Genomic DNA, 21,351 nt, shown 5'->3' on the forward strand with positions numbered 1-21,351 from the left:
TTACATTTCTGATAAGTGACTGTAACTACGCATCGTAAAAGTAAAGCGTGTCGGTACTGTTTAAGCATGCGATTGTATACGTCGATAGTTTGCAGCTATATAGATATCGTTATTATTAGTTTGCTATCGCGAGATAAAATGATAACTTAACGAGAGAAAAAGTATCTATTTGTTATTTTATTTACCGAAAGAAGTGATTCAGGACATCTCATTTCATTTAATTTTAAGAACATAAAATACTGAAGAATTCTACGTACTCGATAAAAAGATAATCTTTCCAATTGTTTGGTTTATATATTTGGTACCTGGTAGTCTAGTATGTAAAGTATCTTAAAATCTAATCTAAATCTAATTATTTAATCTAATTTGACTAACGTATTTACTTTATTTTAAAATTAAACAAAGTTAAATTTGTATAATAAAATAATACGTTTTCCGAAAAACATGCCATAAAGTAAAATAAATACGGTGCTTGACGATCTCGATCGTACACCTCCGCGTATTTGATGTCTCCTGATGAACACGCAGAAAGCACGAGTGTACATGAAGGGGAGAACAGAAGCGAAGAACTCCGTATCTTGGACTTGGAGGCAACAGTCAGTATGCATTGGCGAGAGCATTGCCAGCTATCAGTATTAGTTCGGCCGTCCTCATGTGCGCATCCGAGGCGCTCTGCGCGACATCGTTACGACCATTTCATTAGAGAAAAACGAACTTTGTGTTTATACATATAGAACACGTTCATCGCGTCTTTCTGCGTATACTCGTGCGAACCGGAATATAACGAGTAACGTTCCGAGTGATTCAGTGGAGTTAATCGAAACAAACAACCGGCAAGCAAAATAATTCCAAAATAATCGTATAACGTTAAGATTTCTTTCCAACGTAAATTACCGTAAGAAGTACACGTATCTATTAACAACTGATGAACTGTCGAATGTTTGATTTACTCTCTTCCTGTTTTAACCGTCGATCGATAGAAGATTATTAATAACTCGTCGTATTGTTTCGATAAAGTTACTGGTAAACGAAGAAGAGGTATCTTTCGAATTGTTTAATGCTTTAACGTGTTTATGGCATGTAATCGTCGATGAAATATTTTCATTGTCTTACGATTGTTGTTTACGATTACGTAAAGGGTACGAAACGCAAAGTGTACCGCGATGCGACCTACAGATAAATAACCGAATTAAATTAGTTTGGCTCGCGTAATTTTTCTGGACGCAGTTGCCGTAATCCGTAATTCGTATTACGTTATTCGCGGGGCCGTATCGAATAACCGGTCTTTTTTCCGTTCCGAACCTTTACTTCCGACAATGGATCAGTCAACCGCGTGCTTCGTTTTCGTAACGTCTCCCCGAAGGTAAACAAAGCAATCGGCGATTCGATCGTACGAAAATACATGTAGTTTCGATGAACCGTCGAGAACGAAAGGAAATTAACGGTGCAGAAGTTTCGTGACGAGTGCGTTGTATATCATCGAGAGTATCGAAGGACACGAGGACCGAAGAATCTCGAGTCAGCATCTAAGAAATCTTATCTAAGTTCTCGCGATAAATTTCGGATAAAATTTCTGTGTAATGGAAGATTAATGGGACCGAGTGTCCTCTGAAAGTCCGTGAAATGTGCCGTATCCTTGCATCCATGTTGGCGACGAGATTTCGCAGGACGTCGAAAAGTCGCTCGACGGGACTCGATCTTAAATAAAATCAACTTTGCAGTTTCATTCGGTCGATATTAACGGTTTCGAATAACTTATAAGAAACTACGTAATAGAAGGAGTCGAATATTTTCATAAAAACGTTCAAGAGCCTATGGAATATCGGAGCTTGTTTTTTTAAAAGATCTGCGACTGTTTGTCTGTACTATTACGCCGAAAAAGTAACCTATCGAAGCACACGTCAAGAAATTGGGACCAAGTTTAAGAACCAACGAGGACGATCTTTGTTTTGAGTGTGTTTTTGAGTGTGTTTTTGATCCGCTAGAATTTACCGCGGGCAAGTAACTTGTATTTTATCGTACGCGTGAAACTATTTAAAGTTGATACTGTGAAACTGAACGTGATGTATGGTAAATGTTTTGGCACGCGAGAAGAATATTTTGATATCGTTGTAAACCGCTGACGCCATTGTGACTTTTATCAGGATTAGAAGAACAGGTGTCGCCGCGTCATGGTATGTTTCCCTCTGTTTATATTCTTGGTTCAATGTCACTGTCATTACTGCAAAACCGATACGATTTGCTAATAATCTCTGTAGAAAAAAAAATACGATCCAAAAAAAAAACGAATTCAAGAATATTAATCGTTCTATAATGAAGAGTAAATTATATTAGATATGTACGTATTTAAAATTTAAAATTCTGCAGAAAAATTGACGTTGAAATTGAAATTTTTGGTACGCTTTTAGTAAATAAAATAAACTAAATTTATTCAAAATGTACCGTACGATAATATAGTACTGTTAAATTACGTTACGACGTTACGAGGATGCACAACGATTTACAATGATTGAAAGCGAAGGATCGTTAGATATAACAAATTTTAATTTCTTTTTATCGAAGATTCGATCGTATACGAGGAGTTAGTTTATTTTTTTGCATCGTGATCGGTATCTAAGACTGATAACAACAATCGTCAAGTGTTTCTGCAAATGGCGTTTGTCTTAGATTCATTGATATTATACTTTAAAGCACTCGAGACCTATGTTGCTTGTCAAAAAGTGCTTCGTTACTTTTCTACAATTCGTCGATCATTTTCGCTAATAACTATTTCTAAATGACGCCGTCAAATTATGAAAATAAATATCAAAATATCGCGCGTAAAATACGTTTTCTCATAACGTCGTTTAAAATGTCAAATTAAACACCGGATATCCGAAAAGTTCGATAAATCTATGACGAATTTAAAATTTACAGACCCCGTAATTGAAAATTAATAGATTCCGATTCAAAAGTCTATCTTCAAAAATGAAAAATTTCAACTCGAAAGTTTACATTCAGAATGAAAAAAAATTTCAATTCGAAAGTTTATTTGAAAAGTTCCAATTCAGAAATGCGAAACGAAAATTCAAATTCGAGATTTAAAAACTAGAGAATTAGTTAGAAATTCATTTTAGTATAAAAATTCGAATAAAAAATTTATTTACATGGAAAACACTGGATCGTTTGATCGTATATAGCGATACAGAGTGACGCGTTAGTCGTCATCGACATCTCTGCGAGATCTACTCGACGTAAATGCAAGATCGATATTCTTTTTAGCGTAGTAATATCGGATGATTAAACGCAGCACGTGGTACCACGAGTTCGTTCTCCTTGCGTATTGATAACGAAGGTTCATAGTTTCCCGGTCAAATGTTGGTCATTCCTTTGATAAACGCTCAACTGTCATCCATGCAGAAGCACGTGGTTTACGACTTCCCGGAACAGTGATCATGAATCATTAAGTTTCTGAGTCTTTCAATTAGGAAAATTAACCGATTTATCGACTCGACTAAATCATGGCATACGAAAGATTATCAAAATCTTCGTATCTCGTCGATCTTTAAATGCGTTTTTAAAATCAAGCGAACAGAAAACATTTATTCTGTATTGTTGGCTGTAGTTCTAGAGATACGATACAATTGGTCTGTGGGTGTAATCGTTGATATGTCAAGGTCAGCCTCATTTTTTTTAATGAAACCTGATGTGACCAAAGTTCAGAAGAATATATATGTGACATATATAAATGAGAAATTCTTCGACTTTGGGAAAACTGTAGGTAAAATTTAACTTTAACAGATCGTTGATATTTAGATATTTAACAGTAGAACTACGATTTATTAGTTGTTTGTACACTAAAAAAAGAAAAAAGAAAAAAGGAAAACAGACAGTCGTACATACGCAAACTTCGCGAAGTAAGCTCGACGAATAACTTAATAAAGAAGAAAGCTTAATCTAATTTTTTAATTAAAAGGGATATGTATTTGTAATGTAATTAGTCTATGGTTAATATTATACAGTTCAGTTAAATCTGCGGAAAAGAATAAAAATGTACGCACGTAGGAAAATTGTAAGAAATTTTGCGTAACATAAATCGATCTAGTAATATAATTAATAATTTTTCATAAAATCTTTCCAAATTTATAACAGTGATTGTTTGAGGATTTAAATGAGAATTCTTTTTCAGAGTAAGAAGTGGAAACTAGTTAGACAAAAATCGAGATAATTTTAGCATCAAGAGAGTAGTCGGAGTTAAGGTAGTTTAGTGCAGCGAATGTAGGTTAGATTAGATAAATCAGCATGGAATAATAGCAGCGAGTCATTAAGTTCAATGACCTATCTTACAAAAATCATTCAGGTTTACGAATGCATATTAATAAAGCTACGTCGAAAGTGTATCTTGCTGGCCAGGTTGAAAGTTGAAGTTTTTCTATTATAATGTTGATTACGATGTTGAATCGTTTCGTGTAATAATCGTTAGAAATCTGTGTGTCAAATGTTCCTATTACGATAACGTAGAAGAAACAATTATGCTTCGTTCGAAAGAAAAGCAAAGAAATTCAAGACCTCAAACTAGATTTAAATATTAATCGAACGAGCACTAAATTGTAAGGATTTTAAATCGAAGACCATAGGTGAAAAGTACGATAAATTACGTTTCTTTTATAGGAGACTAATTGCCAAATTTAATACGTTGTCGATTAACTCTGCATAAAAATGAAAAAATATCTTTCCATCTGACTTTGTATCTGATTTCGGATATTAGTTAAATTAAATTAATATAGCAATTTGTCCGATACTATTTCTTCCTTGTAAAAACATTCCGAATTTACCACATATTTTTAAAAAAAGCTTACGATATCTTCGAGTTGTTCTCGAGAGTTATTTCTCTTTCAATTATTTCACGTCGAAATACTCTTTAACACCAAGCGACATAAAAGACAGAAAGTTAATAAAAACAGATATATCGTACTTTTTAAATTATCTGTCAGTGATATCCCAAATTTATTTCGACGTAGTTTACGCGCTAGAGTGTGGATGTATATGTATTTATGAAGACTCGAAGCGTACAAAATTGCACAGAATTCGTGCAATACGCAAAACTAATAGATTATACGAATTATAGCACTCGTTATTGGATAAATATAAATTTGCATAAACAACCGTGGCGTGATTACTAATAAATGTTATTTATATTTTAGTGATTTTCATCGAATATTTCTATTTTCAATCCGATTTTGATGCTCTACGATCCGCTTGGTCTAAAACGTTCCTTTGCAACAAAAGCGCGAACGTACTCGCTCTTTTGTGCCGTACTCGCTCGGAGCGCGCGTATTAAAATATCTTTTGTAGCCTCTGAAAAGTAAACGTTTCAGACTGAGCATTTTGTCGCGACAGGTTAGGCACTTTTAACAGTTACATCGCGCTTCCTCTTCGTCGTCCTACTTCTTTTTTCTCTTCCCTCCTTTTTAATTTGTTTATTACATCAGAAATCAGATATTTCACATTTTTCTTCCTGTATTTTATAAATAACGAAGCAATCTATCGGTGGTCACCAATAATCGATAAACTGTATGACTTTTATGCATTTGTGGGGAACTCGAGGGTGCAAAAATGTATAAAATATCCAAATAGCGCTTGTTATATGCGCTATATTCGCCTATATTCATAGTAAAATTATTGTCTAGTCAGATTTCGTTTCTTTTCATTCAGTCTAATTTATTTTATTTCATGTCACGGACACTTTTTATTTTGCACATTCTATTCGAACGCTACCAAGAGAGAAGATTTGAAATTTTATCAGTACTCGTAACTATATGGATAAAATTTGAAATCGGTATAAAAATGTATATAAAAAAGTTACTTATTGTAACCATGTACTTGTTAAAGAATTAATTAGCATACAACGCGAATAGAGCGCTCTCAAAGAGTCGATGGCAAAAAAGAACGATCAAACGTTGTAAAGTTTTTGCACAAAAATATAAATCTTCGTGTCTCTTTCGAAATTTACCAATTTAATCATGACAATCATGTCGAATTATAGTGACAGCAAAATTGTAAAATGTTTCGCGCGACGCACGTATCTAATATATGCGTAACAAATTTCTATAAATATTCGAACATTTTGGTAGCAGACGCTTCGCGCGTATAAAAATCCTTCGAATCGATGAAATTCTCCGTTCGTTAGAACTTTTTTTTTCTCTCTATGCTTTAATCGTTTCTATCCAAATTACGCGATATTCTAGATTCAAGCGTTAATCTGTAACACCTACGCGAGACTTTCTAAAGTTGATTAACAGCAAACCGGTACGATCGCTACGTAACTCATCGTTCTTTTCTCTCCTTCAACCGTTCTTCTTATAATCGCTAATGCAATTAAGGTAATAGCAAGCTTTTCCCGTGACGCAGGTTAAAATTTACGCGGCAATGACTTAAAAGCTTTACGAGATGAATTTAGCTTGCGAACGATTCACGGATTCGGCGCCAGAATCGGAGGGAAATTTTCGTCGACACGTTGGCCGTTTTACCGCATCCTTATTTTACAATTGGCCAGTTGACGTTATTCTGTAATTGAAGGTCGTTAATTTTCTGCGTTTTCTGTCATTGCATCGTGGCTGTAGAAGGCTGCTATACGCGGTGTAAATAATAATTGGAATGTTCGCCAAATAACGTAGAGGTTGACGAATTTGGGTATCATTTAAATGCCACGTTTACGTATATCCATAGTTCGAGGATCAAAATAATTTGTATGTAATTATTTTACTTCACGTGAAATAATATTGGACGAGTGTTAATTAAAATTAAGGTAGAATCGTAGAGTCGATTTTTGAAACTGATTTTTGGAGTTGATTTATTATAGTTGGTGGAGATTTAAAATTGAAATGCTAATTTATCTAATAATGCTAATCTGATCTTTCTAAATTATTTTACGTATCTACTTGTTGTTACTTTAATTAAATAAATAAGTATCACGTACTTAATTACTTTACGTATTTAATAAGAACGAAAAGATGTGCGTTAAAAATCGAAGGATCTGTTCACGTGCTACTATGAAAATTTTATTACGAAAGTTTCTTGTAAAACCCTGTCGAAGTTCAGAGAAAATATATACGATATTTTTTGCTCTTCATATTTTTTTCAGCTTGTTGGAACATCGATAAAGGAATCTTATCATTGATTGCTCTCTTATTAAGGTGTACAAATAACAAGCGTATTATTTTCCATACGAGATGAAAGTATAAACGACTGATTTTTCGATGCACGAATTTTCCTCGAAGAATCGAATGTGTGTTTTTTTTTTAAACGCACGAGAAATCCCAAATACGACTTAATTAAATTAGGAAATTTCAACGTGACGAGTTTCGCTTTGTTATTATAAATCTGATATGAAATAATTCACTAACGATCACAGAATGTTTTCGCAGAAAGAGGAAAAAATTCAAAGAAATTAATTTCTTGTCGCGTAGAAGACACGGCGCTTTGTGTATGTGTTCGAGCTAGTGAATTTCCTGATTCACGTGCGCGAGCTGCTTCTTAAGATGGCATAAGGTTCGCGCAAAAGGTAAATCGCCCTCTTCCTCGAGGCTTAGATCGAGGTCGCTGCTAAGCCTACAATTATTTTGACGAATTAAGAAGAAGCATTCGTACGGCTTTACTTTCCCGTAACTTAAAACCTTCGTCCAAAGCCTGAAAGGATCGATGCTTTAAATACCTTTGGTTGGCTGGTTTAAACAACGATCTTTAGATATTCAAATGAATCAAATAGGAACATATTCCTATGACAAAACGGACAGATTTGTATTCGTGTGTGGAAAATAAGATGCATTGTTGTTATTTCATTTTTTAAATATAAAAGTACGAAGAAATATGGGCATTCGTAAATAATCGTTGTTTTCATAGAAATATGGTATTCGTATATGTACGTAATTTCCGTATAATATATGGTAAAAATTAATTTCGTATGAAATCGTAGTTTATATTATTAGAATGTAACAACATGTTGATATGTCGTCTTTATTTTTAATAAATGGATTAGGGCTCTCGAAACGATGGTTTCCAATATAATCGCGATATTAGAAGATATTCGAGTTTGAAAAGAGTCGCGGTATATTCGTTTTTCAAACTTTTGAACTTTCGAATTTGAAAGTTAGCCAACTTTCGACTTTTGCAATTTGAAAACTGTCGAACGTTCCAACTTCGAGTTTTTAAATTTCCATAAAATTATGTATTTCCAAATTTTCCCCCGAAACCTAATCTCTCGAATTTCTTTCTCTTTACTAACACGACATCTACGATCTTGCTCTCGAAAACACATCTGTTCGTCCGAACTACACGTACATGTTTGATATCTGCTGTGATATCTGCAAACAGATCGGAAGCCTTCTCCGAAACGTCCTTTAATTCTCAAGATCTGATAACAATGATCGTAAAAGCGAGCGAGCGAGAGCGAGAGAGAGGGAAGAGAGAAAAGAGAGAGAGAGAGGCCGAGACCGAGACCGTGCTCTACTTCTGTGTGTATGAGGTTTCGGTATTCACACTTGGTCGAACAATCGCACATTCTAAAATTTCCTTCGGTTCGAAAGTCTCACAATAACGTGGCATGCAGTTCTAAGCGCGTCAGACTGTAGCGGTGCAGATAAGGTTTTGCAAAGCCTCGTATCGAAGGCCTGTCGACAAATGCCAATGATGAGAAACCGATTTACATAGAATACTTGGAAGAAGCATCCTGCGAAGAAGCAGAAGAAGAGGCAGAAGAGGAGGAAGACGATGGTGACGAGATAGAGAAGAAGGAGAAGAACTAACGGAAGGAAAGACAGGAGATCGCGAGATACGCACGTGATCATCGTGTCCACCGTTAAATTGATAGCAACTCATACACAATGAACTTCATTTATAATCGCCGACTCTAACTCGAGCTACTTCGGCTAGTTACGAAGTGCCAGAAGCAAATCTCAACGTCGACGCCGTCTCTCTTCCAAACGTCGATTTCAAAATGACGACGTGAGAATTCTGCCTCTGACGTTGCTTCTACTCGACTATTCCTTTAGTCGAGCTGCGCAAACTTCTTCGTCGCTGTTTCGCTGCGAAATTTTATTACAAAGCATCTCCCTCTCTCTCTCTCTCTCTCTGTCAATTGCCGATTAATAAGTAAGACGGTTTGTCAAGACAAACTGAGTACGAAAGGAGACGGGTACATAGGTGAATATTTTTGAATCGTTGAAGATTTATTTAACAATTGATAAATGTATTACGTGTACACGTTTATAGTAGTCGTTAGATGGAATTTGTAGAATTCTGGAAGATAGAATCGCTTAAATTCGCTAAATAACGTTTCATGAATTTTAGAAGCGATTTACTTTTGCTAGAAACAGTTAACAGTTAGATGGACGACAGACGTTAGATGCGTAATGAAAAAGTAAGGGTGAAATAAGCTTGTGTACGTAAATGCGTAGGTAAGCGAGAATACAAGGCAATAGGGAAAATAATGGTGAATCGAGCTCCTTTTATGGCCAGGATGCCGAAAATAAGTATCGTAATAAGTATTATTTAGGCGTATAATAATATCGAGAAGCGAGAAATTTGTAAAAATTACTCTCTAATATCGCAAATGATTATTAGCTGTAAATAATTATTTACCGATGACGTATACGAAGGACTAATTAAAATGTAAAGTTATTAATATCAAATTGGGTCACGGGTCGTACAGTCGGAAGATTCAGCTATTGGAAGGTCTGCTCCCTGTTGATATTTAACTGAAATAATACCTATACTGAAAGACCAGTTACAAAAAGAAATTGAAAGATAATTTACAAAGACGGTTCTACTTTCTAAATTAAGGAGAATATTTAATATTATTCGATCCACTTGGATCTACGTGAGAAATATCGCTTCGGAATTAATTATACACGGATATATAAGATTAGTAGTAGAAACACGGATTAAAAGATTGGTAGAAAAGGATTAAACGATTACGGATATATCAAAAATAATAAAAATGTGTTTTATAATGTAACTCACGCTGGTTGACCCTATTTCTCGGTTGCAACTATGGTTGCGGTTCGATTACTTTCGTCACGAATTAATCAACGTGGCTGATCTCGTTTGGGTATTAGCAATCGATGTTCGTTCCTTCGCGTATCAAGCGTAATACAAGCAGTAACGTCTGCGAAGGCGGCCCGAACAATTGATACAGCATAAAAATGGGCGCAACTTGAAAACAAGGTCAGATGAAACGAACGTTTATACGAAGAGTCCTTGTATCGTGTTTGTACGACGAGCTTTAGTTCGGTAAAAGTACTTTGGACGTTGCATCCTTATTTTCCATGCCGCCTAGTACCGACTCGAGAAACGGAGAATGCCGATCGATACTCGTTCGAGAATAAACGAATCTGTGATTAACGTAAGCAGCGCTTGACAAATATAATCGAGCGTGAAATTGGTCTATTGAAACGACGATGGAGTTCTGCAACGAGTAGTATCTACGTATACGTATACGCGAAAAACACAGCGAATCTTGAAACATACGAATCGCTCAATTTCTCAGTTGCAGAGAAAGTTGTACCTCTCTTTTAAGGTTGCAATAGCTGCTTAAAATTATGCAGCTGTAATACCGTTGTTAGAGATAATTTGGCAAGCGAATACGAGTTTGTTATCGGAAGAAACGTTGGTATACTATAAAATTAGAATTTAGATATTCGGCAAGAAATTGAATTTTTTATATCAAAAGAACGTTGTTCGTTGCCGATGATGTTAAAGTTAGGCTCTATTCTCGGAAAGTTTGTAAATAATTCATTTAGAATCTGATTTTGGAGTACGTGGTGTATAAATAATCGGTTAAAAACGTGACACTTAAATGAACGTATCCTTTTCATTGTCCATCGAAGCGAGTAACGTATTTACAGTTTACAGACTTTTATAAATCTTGGTGCGTGCGCGTGTGTGTCGCAGTAAAATTTAGAATGTACATAAATACGACGTAACGTCGAGAGAGAGATATAGAATATTTCTATTAATAATGAAAACGACGCTGGGCATCACAAGGATATCCATTCGTACTAAGGTACTTCGGAACTTTCTGTAAACACGGTGGATCAAGGACATGGACGGAAAAATAAGTTTTATCGAATAATAAAGTGTAATTAGTGGATGCACGATTCCCTTCTGCAAATTCTCCGCTTATTGATTTATGGATTAAAATAAAACATTTCTCGCGTCATAACGATCGTTATAGAGGTATACGGATTAATAACGTTCTGTTCGACTCGTGGTTTCCGAGTCTTTGGTTTTATTTACGGATCGTCGCGTCTACTGTAACGAACATTGGCAAAATATCATAAAAATTAACAGGCTGCGTCGAACGACTCTCTTTTCGTTTAAATTGGATTAGACCTAAATCTCTCTCGTAGAGCTATCGATAGGACTAAACGCGTAATAGAGACTGTCGTAAAGTCGTGCCAAGTCAGAACCAGATTTTAACACCTTTATGATCGATATCCGTCTAAGATGAAGGAGCACGCTGTTATTTCTATACTTTGCAGATTTTAACATCTTTACCATTCGTCTAGAAAGTGAAGCAGAGTATTACGATTTCTGTACGTTCCAATCATCTATCGATTCATCGACTATCAGCAAATAGAGAAAATGCATAAAATTAATTCGGACGAAACATAGATAAATCGGTTAAAATTACTTTTCCAGTTGTCGTCTCTCCACGGATCGATCTCATCCTCGATTTATGGAAATTCATTTGAACAAAAACACGGAGTAGGACGCGAAGAATAGCGAGCTAAATTTTCTTTAAGCCTGTGAGCTTAACAACGGGCAACGTCGCAACTAAAAACCAATGCCCGTAATGTTAAAAGCTCTGTTTATAATATCGGAAATCGGAACATCAAATACCAACGCGAACAAGTCGAATCGCGGTATGAATACTCCGATTAGCTCGTGAAAAACGATGCTCTTCGTCCGAAAAACGATTCTTAGCAAATAAATATTACGAAATAATATCGGATTTATAAATATTAAATCGATATTGAAATATCGCACACCGTAATACATCGAATCGTAGAGAATCACCGGACGTAACAAAAATATTACGTACGAATCGAAATTTCTCGCGTATCTCGGAAACGAATCCTTTCGACTTTTTCGACCATTGGTCTCACGAATGTTGGGTAATAAACGTCACGATGCACCGCCGACAACACGTGGCATAAAAGTAACGTATGTATATTTCGATCGCAGAATACACCGCAAGAGCCGAAGCAGTACCGTTCGCCGTATGGGTGCCTGGGTTGACGATCGTTTCGCGGAGGAGGAGGCGGTCCCGATTAACCAGGGCCCGAGAAGAAGGAAAGCATCCCGCATCCTGGGCCACGTTTGCGATGGTGGCGGCCCAGATGCGATTCACCAGCGTACAACGAAGAACTTTAAGAATTCGTGCAGATCGTCAGCGTCGTTGTTGCCGTTACGCCGTCAGTTTACTAGGCAGCTCTACGAGTGGCCCGGTTTACCATTGTTTAAATCAAGGACGAAACTAGATCAGTTTTGAATCGATCGCGCGAACCGCGATCAAATTTAACCGTGATATGACTTTTTTTCTAGCGGCGCGCGTGTTTTTAAGTGCTACTAAAAGGCAGAGGATATAAAAGGATAAGAAGAAGAAGAAGAAGAAGAAGAAGAAAAACGGGGTATATGTTTGATCTAATTTACACGGGGATCGACAAAGCGAGAAACAAAAAAAAAAAAAGAAGAGGTAGTTAAATCGTTAAACGAGAAAATAGAATAGGTTCGATGTGGTTGCGTCGACCGTTCGAGGACTGCGCTTAAACGGCAGAGTCCTCCTTGTTCTTGGTACCATCATCATGGCCGAGTGGGCCAAGTTCAATGGCGAGGAGAAGCTGACTCAATCGAGCAACACGATCGAGACAGAGAGCAATAACAAAGAGGAGGAGGACGGTACCGGTGGATCGCGTGGTGACTCGAGAAACGCGATCGAGGTGATAGCACGAAAAAGCGACGAGGAGTTGTTGATCGAGAAAAGACGTTCTTCCGTAAACAGGACTCCGCAAGAAACGCCGCGTAAAACGGAGTCGCGAAAAGCTAGCGACGCGACCTCGTCGGAACTAAATTCTTTGGTGAAGAACGCGTCACGGTTGAGAAAAAATTCCGATCAGATCGGAATTCTTACCGAGGAACGATCCAAGATATTGTACGATCAGAGCTACGTGAACGATGCGGCGATCGAGAAGGACGAGGAGTTACGAAATTGTTTGGAGAAGACGTTCGACGTTGCTTACAACGAGCCTGGCTCGAAGATTCGACAGGAAGCTAGGCACGAATTGAGAGAATCGAAAGAATCGCAGAACTCGGTGAAAAAGCCCGACAGTTTGTACAAGGACAACGTTGCCAGCCCGCCGAAGCGTAAGAGCGTTTTCACAGAGCGAAGTTCGATTTTCGGCTCTCCGACCAAGATCCTGTCGAAGAATCGTTCGCCGTCCGAGAAGAGTACCGAGAAGTTAGTTAACGGGAAATCGCCGCGGGAGGACAAGCAACAGCATCATGTGCAATTTAACAAAGACTCGAAGAAGCAGCAGTGCCGGGAGCAGAGGCCGCGATCGAGCCCTTCTCTACCACCGTCGACCACCAGCAGTTCCGAGGATAATTCCAGCTTGGGGCAATTGTGCGAGGCTACGCCACCCGATGGCGGTTGGGGATGGGTGGTCGTCGCAGCTTCCTTCATGGTTAACCTCATAGCCGACGGTATCACGTTCTCGTTCGGCGTGATCTACGTGGAATTCCTCAACTATTTCGGCGAAGGGAAATCGAAGACGGCCTGGATCGGCAGCTTGTTCATGGCGATGCCGTTGTTGTCGGGCCCCGTGGCCAGTTTCCTCACGGACAGATACGGTTGTCGAAGAGTTTCTATAGCGGGCAGTATCCTAGCGGCGGCCGGTTTCGTTATAAGTTCTTTCGCCAATTCCATGGAGGTTCTGATATTCACTTTCGGGGTTCTCGCTGGCTTCGGTTTGTCCTTGTGTTTCGTGGCAGCCGTGGTGATCGTCGCTTACTACTTCGACAAGAAGAGATCTTTCGCGACAGGTTTGTCCGTCTGCGGTAGCGGCATAGGAACGTTCATCTTTGCCCCGGTTACGCAGTATCTGCTGGCTGAATACGGCTGGCGGGGAACCACGCTGATATTGGCCGGTCTGTTCCTCAATCTGGCTGTCTGCGGCTGTCTTATGAGGGATCTCGAATGGACGACCACCAGAGCGAAGGCGAAGACCGAGGAGAGACGGAAAAATCGGGAGAAAAAGAGGACCAGGATACAAAGCTCGAGCGTGGACTCGTTCTCCGCGAATAGTTCGCTGAACACCCTCACGATCATGGAGAATCTTCGGACTCAAGAGGAAGAGGAGGAAGACGGTGAAAAGCTATTTTCCAGTCTGGTAAGCTTACCCACGTTCGTGAAGAACGGCGAAAAGGTACCGTTGGAGGTATTGGAACTACTTAGTACTCGTAAAAACGTGTACAACGTGTTACTGCAAAATTATCCGAGTCTGCTCATCTCCTCGAGGAGCTTCAGCGATTCCGGCCCGCTTCACGATCAGCTGAGCACACCTTCGGCCAGATTCGTGCCCACGCCGAGCTCTTTGTCCGAGTTGAAGAGCGAGGAAAACAAGGACAAGGTCTTGCCCAACGACGAGCAAACTCTTCGACAGCAAACGGACGCCGCTTGGCGATTGTGGTGGTTGAAAAAGATCAATCTGGATAGCTCGTTGAGAAGATCCAGCACTCTCGAGCATACCAGGAGACTACCTACTGCCTATTTGAAGGATATCAGAGTGCATAGGCAGAGCCTTACGTATAGAGGTGCTATGTTGAACATAAATCGATATCGACTCAGGGCATCCAGTTGTCCGGATATTTATAGGAACTCGATGACCACCATAGCTAGAACCAAACTCGTCTGGTACGCCGGTCTCTGGGAATTTTGGGACCTCATCGTCGACATGCTTGATTTTTCTCATTTCGCCGATTCGCGTTTCTTGCTGTTCGCCATTAGCAATTTCCTCCTACATACCTGGTACGACGTGCCCTACGTCTATTTGACGGACAACGCGATCGAGATGGGCTTTAGCGAAACCGACGCATCTATTTTAATATCGGTCATAGGAATAACCAACATGGGTGGCGAGGTAAGAACGATCTTCGATTCTCAATTTAATGGCCATTTTCGATTATCCATCGATTATCCAACCGCGAGCAACGCTTTTCTTCTTCTTCCGTTGGAAAGTAGAAAGTACATTCATCGGCTATTAATATATTCTTTGTTAATCGATTTCTTAGAATATCCTTATATACCGAGTCTTATATACGCAGCGATCCGATAATTTACCGTTCTTTCTTTTTCGTATCAATTTTTATCGACTATCGGAAATTACCATTTTATTTACTTGTTATCGCGAGATAAAATATTTTCATTCGAATAATTCAATTACAGGTGGCGATTAAATATAGTGTTGTAATGTATTTGCTTTAACGACGTTTCTTATTCCAACCTCTTTTTTTTTTTTTATAAGCGAACCGACGACTAGCTTACGTACAAATCTAAATTTCGTAATGTCTCGGGCTTTGTTCGTCGAGCGAAACGTTCGAAATCTTTCTCCACGAAGATAAAAAATTTCCCAAGGGAGGAAATTTCGTTTTCCAAGTTTCGGCAAGTCGATAACCCAGTTTGTTTCCGAACAATTATTACTCCGTTATTATCACGATTCGATGTTCGCGCGTTATTCGGAATCGATCGTTGTCTAAATGTCGGACAAGTATGGCACAACCGTCGCACGATTTTAACGCACAATATCAATTTATCTATTCGAAGGCTATTTCAAGTACGTATAACGATGTTTATCGATGTATGTCAAACAATTTGAAATTCCAATAGTTGCAAACGATGCTTATTCTTTTCACTTCCTCTTACGTTTAATCGCAATTTTACGGCAACAGTTGTTATTGCGAAGACGCAACAATCGTGGATGCTTCAAACGTGAAAATCTAACAACGACGACGCGTTACTTAATATTATCGTGTCGCACGAACCAACATGTCGATAATTCCAAATATCGATGTTCATTGTTCGGTGGGTTCTCCTTTGCACCGTCACTTTCTTCCTTTCTGTGTTCCGATATTAGTTTGCCTCGCCGTTATTTATCCCTCGATAAAGAATGGTTATTTCCGCCTACCGATTCATCGAGACATTCATTCCTCCAACAGCTGTTCCCTGTGTCTACGAGCGAAATTTTTTGAAAATTTTAGACCTCATAATCGCTTTGTACCTTCGTACGGCTTCGAAATGATATTTGAAATTAAATCCCCGCTGGAATCTTACGCAACGATCGATCGGCGTCTATCCGTTTAGCTTGTAAAAACGTTGCATATTATTTCGTGTTGCGCGTTATAATTCGTACTATGTAATTATCTATGTCTATTGCTGCATTTTCCGCCACGTTTGTGTTTTATATATTTCCGCAAATTGACGTTTCTCGCATACACGTAAACAGATAGAAGCGTCTTAATAGCTTCTTTGTCTTTGATCTTGGTCGATATTTTCCATAAAAATTCGATTTTTTATTTAGATTATCGTGTTAGATTATAATTATCGCGTTATCCTTTTTGCTGTTGCTGTTAACGATCGAAAAACTTGACAGAATTTTTCTGGAAACTTTGCTCTCTGGTGTGAGCGAGCAACGTCCACGCAGGGTCGAACGTTTTTCTTCAACCTAAAAAGTTTCTTGAAGGTCTGGTATCGCGTCAATACCGCCTTAGGTCAATCAGTGACGTATCTAGTTCCTTTCACCCTCTCTGATCTCGTTTGATCGCAAACTCTCTTTAAGCCCGAGTTTGCGTCACGCGAAAGGGTTAGACTAGACTTGCGTCGGTGCGATTAACATAGAAACAATTCCGAGAAAAGTTACATAGTTGCTTATCGATTCAGCAAAGTCAAATACGTGGAAGATGCGTTAGAAACGATTCTCGAGACATTGTACATCGGAGACACCGTAGATCACTCGTGTCCTACGGACAATTCTCTCCTCAAACTCGTAACATTTTTTGCATATATAAAATAAATGTAATGGTTCGAGCCATCGATTTTATATGCAGCTTTGGAAGCTAGAAAATTATAGTTTTGTAAATATTTGCTTTGTGTCAGAGGATGTTAACGCATCGTTGACCAGTCACGGATGAACTCGTGATTTCACGCATAAAGTAAAAGTTGCTCGATTTTGCATAAAACAGGCGGTGGTGCGCGTTAGTCTTTACATAAAATAACCGGGCAACAACGTGTTTATATCTATCTATTACTATTTTTTTTTTCTTTTTAAGTATAATCGTTCTACGATTCTCCCGACTCTAGAACTTGAAATAATAATTTTATAAGGAAAGTTGAACGTATTCCCTCTCTCTATTAAAACTTCACTTCTGGAAATTTGATAAATGTTAAAAATGGACAATATTTTTCAGATTCTGCTTGGTTGGGCAGGTGACAGAGCATGGGTAAACGCATCTATCGTATATGCAGTATGCATGGCATTTTGTGGCGCGGTGACGGCTTTAATACCCATGGTAATTGGCAGTTACTATGCCTTATGCGCGATCTCTGGTGCTTTTGGATTATTCATCGGGGCGAACTACAGTCTTACCAGCATCATCCTCGTCGAACTGATTACGCTCGAAAGATTCACAAACGCGTATGGCCTTCTACTCTTGGTCCAGGGTGTTGCAAATCTTATGGGTCCTCCGTTGGCTGGTAAGGAGAAACTCTCGTTACGAGTTGCTCATCTTTCCACGAAACGAAACGACTAATACTTCCTCTGTAATACTTATAATTCTGGATAGCATAAAACCAATCTTGCGTAATTAAATAAATAGAATGTTATTTAAAAGATTCGCCAATTAGAGTGAAATCATTGTTTGAAAATTAACGATGAAATTTAAGATATTAATTTCAAAAATGTTTTATTACTTATTATTTGTTATATTAAAAGACCTAAAGCCAGATCGAAGCTTTCCTCAGATTCATAAAGAAAATTCTAATTTCTACTGTCGTACAATTATATATTATAATTTAATACATATTTTTACGTATTTATGATAGACACGATAAACGATTCTATTCCTACGAATACTTGAAACAATTTACGCTAAAATGTCAGAGGGTAGCAGGTTAAATTACCGGTAACTTTGTCCGTGCTACCTCGGGTGCTCTATGTGAATTATACGATCGTAATAGCTTTAAAGTTTCATGGCCCAGATTGAGCGTCGTGTAATTACGGCCAAACTTCCATTGTCTGACGACAACCGAGAAAATTCGGGCGAATGCACCGCCCATCTTACGGAACATATCGATGCCTAAGTACGCAAAACGTATTTTCGTTGTTTCAGGATGGCTTTACGATATCACGGGGACGTACGATTTGTCGTTCTACTTAGCCGGTTTCTTCATTGCGTTGAGCGGAGTTCTTTTACTGGCGATGCCTTTAATTAGCCTATACCGGAAATGTTTGCACGGATCGAGGAAAGAGGAAACTGACGAAGATTTTGCAAACGTGAACAGAGTCTGAAGGACGCCGGCGACTGATCGCGTTAATCGTTTCTAAGAAAACTATAATACGATCGTCGATAATGCGATACCGATATACATCGATCTGTAATTTATGTTATCGATTTAATGGAATTTATGGAAACGCAACGTTTTCAACCAAAAGGAATTGCAATTAGCAGCTGTGCAATTAGTTTTACAGCGGTATCTTTTTCCCGCGTTGCGCTGTAAACCTACCGCGTATTTTACATTCAATTGAACGTTCGTGGTTCCTTCGTAGAATAGCGTATATACAAGCTAATTAAACAGTTCAGCGCGTTAAGCGATTTATCTAAATAGAAAGAAAAAAAAGAAGTGACGTTTTTTGAGGCATCTTCTTTCATTAAGGATTTATATGCCATCTGAGTTTCGCGCGTGTTCGAACGACGAACGATCGATCGATCCAATGTACAAATAAGAAAGATTGACAATTATCGCTAGTGTCCAAAGATAATATTACGAACGACCTGAAAAGAAATACTTCGATACGTAAACTGATCGAATAGTGAATTAACGAGCACTGTGCGATCACTGTTTGTCGTTTAACATCCGATGATATTTACACGAATATCGTATTCACTTTGTACTCGGCAGTCTCAATGATTGTACTAGCGATGATGCTAGACAAAAGTGGGGGCGAAAATGTTGCTAATTTTACAAAGTTTGAAATACTATTAATCGCTGAAATAACTAAAAAAATGATACGTAACGAGAAACAGAAGTTCATGACTAGTCATAGACGATGTCACGATAAAAGTAATATATAAATTGAAATAAGCTTGCTTTAGCAATAAAGTGCACACACTTTTCGAATCGGTTTCAACGTCAAGTGTGATTGATAATTAAGAAAAGTTTGAATCTCAGGATAATAGATAAACGATAAACCAACCATTCATATTCCTCCTAGGATTAAAAACGAAATTCGTCTTGTACTTTTTCACCATGCGTTCTCGAGAAAACGGTAGTGGAAGAAAAAAAAAAAAAAACGTTCCTTTCGGCGTAAATTTTTTCACTCGACTGCATTTAAAAATCTGACAAGTTATTTCCACATAGCGCCGAAGATATCACTGTAAATATAAGTATGTTAAAGTCTATCGGTCAGATGTTTTTGCTGTTTCGTTGATTTTTATTACTAATCATATCGAAACAACCAGAAGTCGCCTTCGCATTCTTTTTAGCGTAATGTTATGCCTGCTTTTGTAGTTTTGTCGATCGAACAAAGACAAAAAGTGAGATTAAACGAGTAACGCGAGCCAAATATGCTCGATTAGTCGTTCAATTTAGTTACCATTTTTTTTTTCCTTTCGATTTATGTACATTTGTGCATGGAAAGGTCTTAAAGACATGTATGTAAATAGCCATATATGTATATATATATAGCTTTTCTGTGATGATGAACTTGAATTTTGTGAAATTTTCGAGCTATAAATAGGTTACCTCCGTTCTCATAGCGTGTGCATGCGTGCGTGCGTGTACATTAATTCTAATCAGGTATTTCCAATTTATTTGCACTGCTGTCACATTATATTATAGCCTAACGGCATCATATAGTCGTACACGGATATTGTAACTACCATTCTTCGCAAGTTATTTATTAAGATGTTAAGTAATCCTAAAAATTGATGGGTTATGACTTTTCAACTCTTTATTTTAGATGTTCAATCGAGTCGTAAGAATAAATCGGAGATTAACGTTAAGCTTCGTAAAAAAGAAGAGAAGGAACACGAATCAAAGTGCATGTTATTCCTTGATATAAGCAATTTTTTTAGAAAATCGTTCGTACACTCAAACAAATTAGTTTCCCAATTTTTACGGGGCCTTCGTACGACACAAAAATTTCAAAGTATTTTCTTCGGACTAGTATACAAAAAAAATTCCATTCTCCGATATTTTAAAAAAGGAAAAAAATCGGATATCTACGTATGAATTACCATTTGTCTTGCGTCTTAATATATATATATATAATATATATATAATATATATATATATATATATATAAATCTATCGGCACATTTTGCCATTCGAGTAATAATTTATTCTTTCATCGTGGTACAATAACTAGTTCTACAGTGCATGTGCTCGCGTTATGGTAGCGTGATTATGCAGACGCGGCCTTACGGGGCGTTTACAAAATGTATAAAGTAATATTTTATTATGAAAACAAACCGCATTTCAAATATACGAACCCGGGTCGTACGGTCGCTTCTGCCGATCGACTTTTCATCAAATAGTGTTTAAGTAGTTATTAAGGCGAGGTATGGGATAATAATTTTTGTAAAGGAACTAGTGAGAACTTCTATAATAGCCGCGAACGGAAATAAAAACTTATATCTAACGTATATTACGAACGTTTTAAAGAAGCAAATGTTTTTGTTCGAGCGAATGATAAGAATACATTTCCATATAGCGAACGGTTTTGAGAATTTGATTGATCCGCCGATAAGTGTGTCCACCAAGTGCGTCGTAAACGTTGAATTCCTTCTCGAAGATTTCTCTTCTTGACTGTTACTCAATAACCAAGAACGTTCTCACTACCTCTTTATTAATAAGATATCCTATTACCCATGGTTGATAACCACGAAACAATCGCTTGAACGTTTGAAAGTGGCTTAAAGTCTACGCAGAGACAAGTAAACAATGAAAATGATGAAAAAGCTCGGTTCAAGGCATGACGCAGACACGTTAAGAGTTTCTTTTGAACTGTAAAACAGGGAAAATTCAGAGCAGAACCG

The 21,351-nt window shown here is 37.9% G+C and overlaps 1 protein-coding gene across 4 annotated transcripts in view; it reads left to right on the forward strand.

Annotated features, from left to right (window-relative positions):
* The window catches only part of LOC117242161, a 28,538-nt gene extending 8,097 nt beyond the window's left edge, over positions 1 to 20,441 (forward strand). Inside the window, exons 1-4 of one of the 4 annotated variants that reach the window (XM_033508615.1) lie at positions 613 to 1,038; positions 12,226 to 15,179; positions 17,503 to 17,788; positions 18,424 to 18,602. In XM_033508615.1, the coding sequence (XP_033364506.1) occupies positions 12,846 to 15,179; positions 17,503 to 17,788; positions 18,424 to 18,602 (2,799 nt within the window). In that variant the 5' untranslated portion in view covers positions 613 to 1,038; positions 12,226 to 12,845. Of the gene's footprint in view, positions 1 to 612; positions 1,039 to 1,947; positions 2,175 to 12,225; positions 15,180 to 17,502; positions 17,789 to 18,423 lie in introns of those variants that run through there. The other 3 variants (XM_033508613.1, XM_033508612.1, XM_033508614.1) reach the window with 3 other exon arrangements.
* Positions 20,442 to 21,351: the final 910 nt, after the last annotated feature.

Source organism: Bombus vosnesenskii, unplaced genomic scaffold (assembly GCF_011952255.1).
Source record: "Bombus vosnesenskii isolate JDL3184/JDL3185 unplaced genomic scaffold, Bvos_JDL3184-5_v1.1 scf7180000016263, whole genome shotgun sequence".
In the NCBI taxonomy this organism is placed as follows: domain Eukaryota; kingdom Metazoa; phylum Arthropoda; class Insecta; order Hymenoptera; family Apidae; genus Bombus; species Bombus vosnesenskii.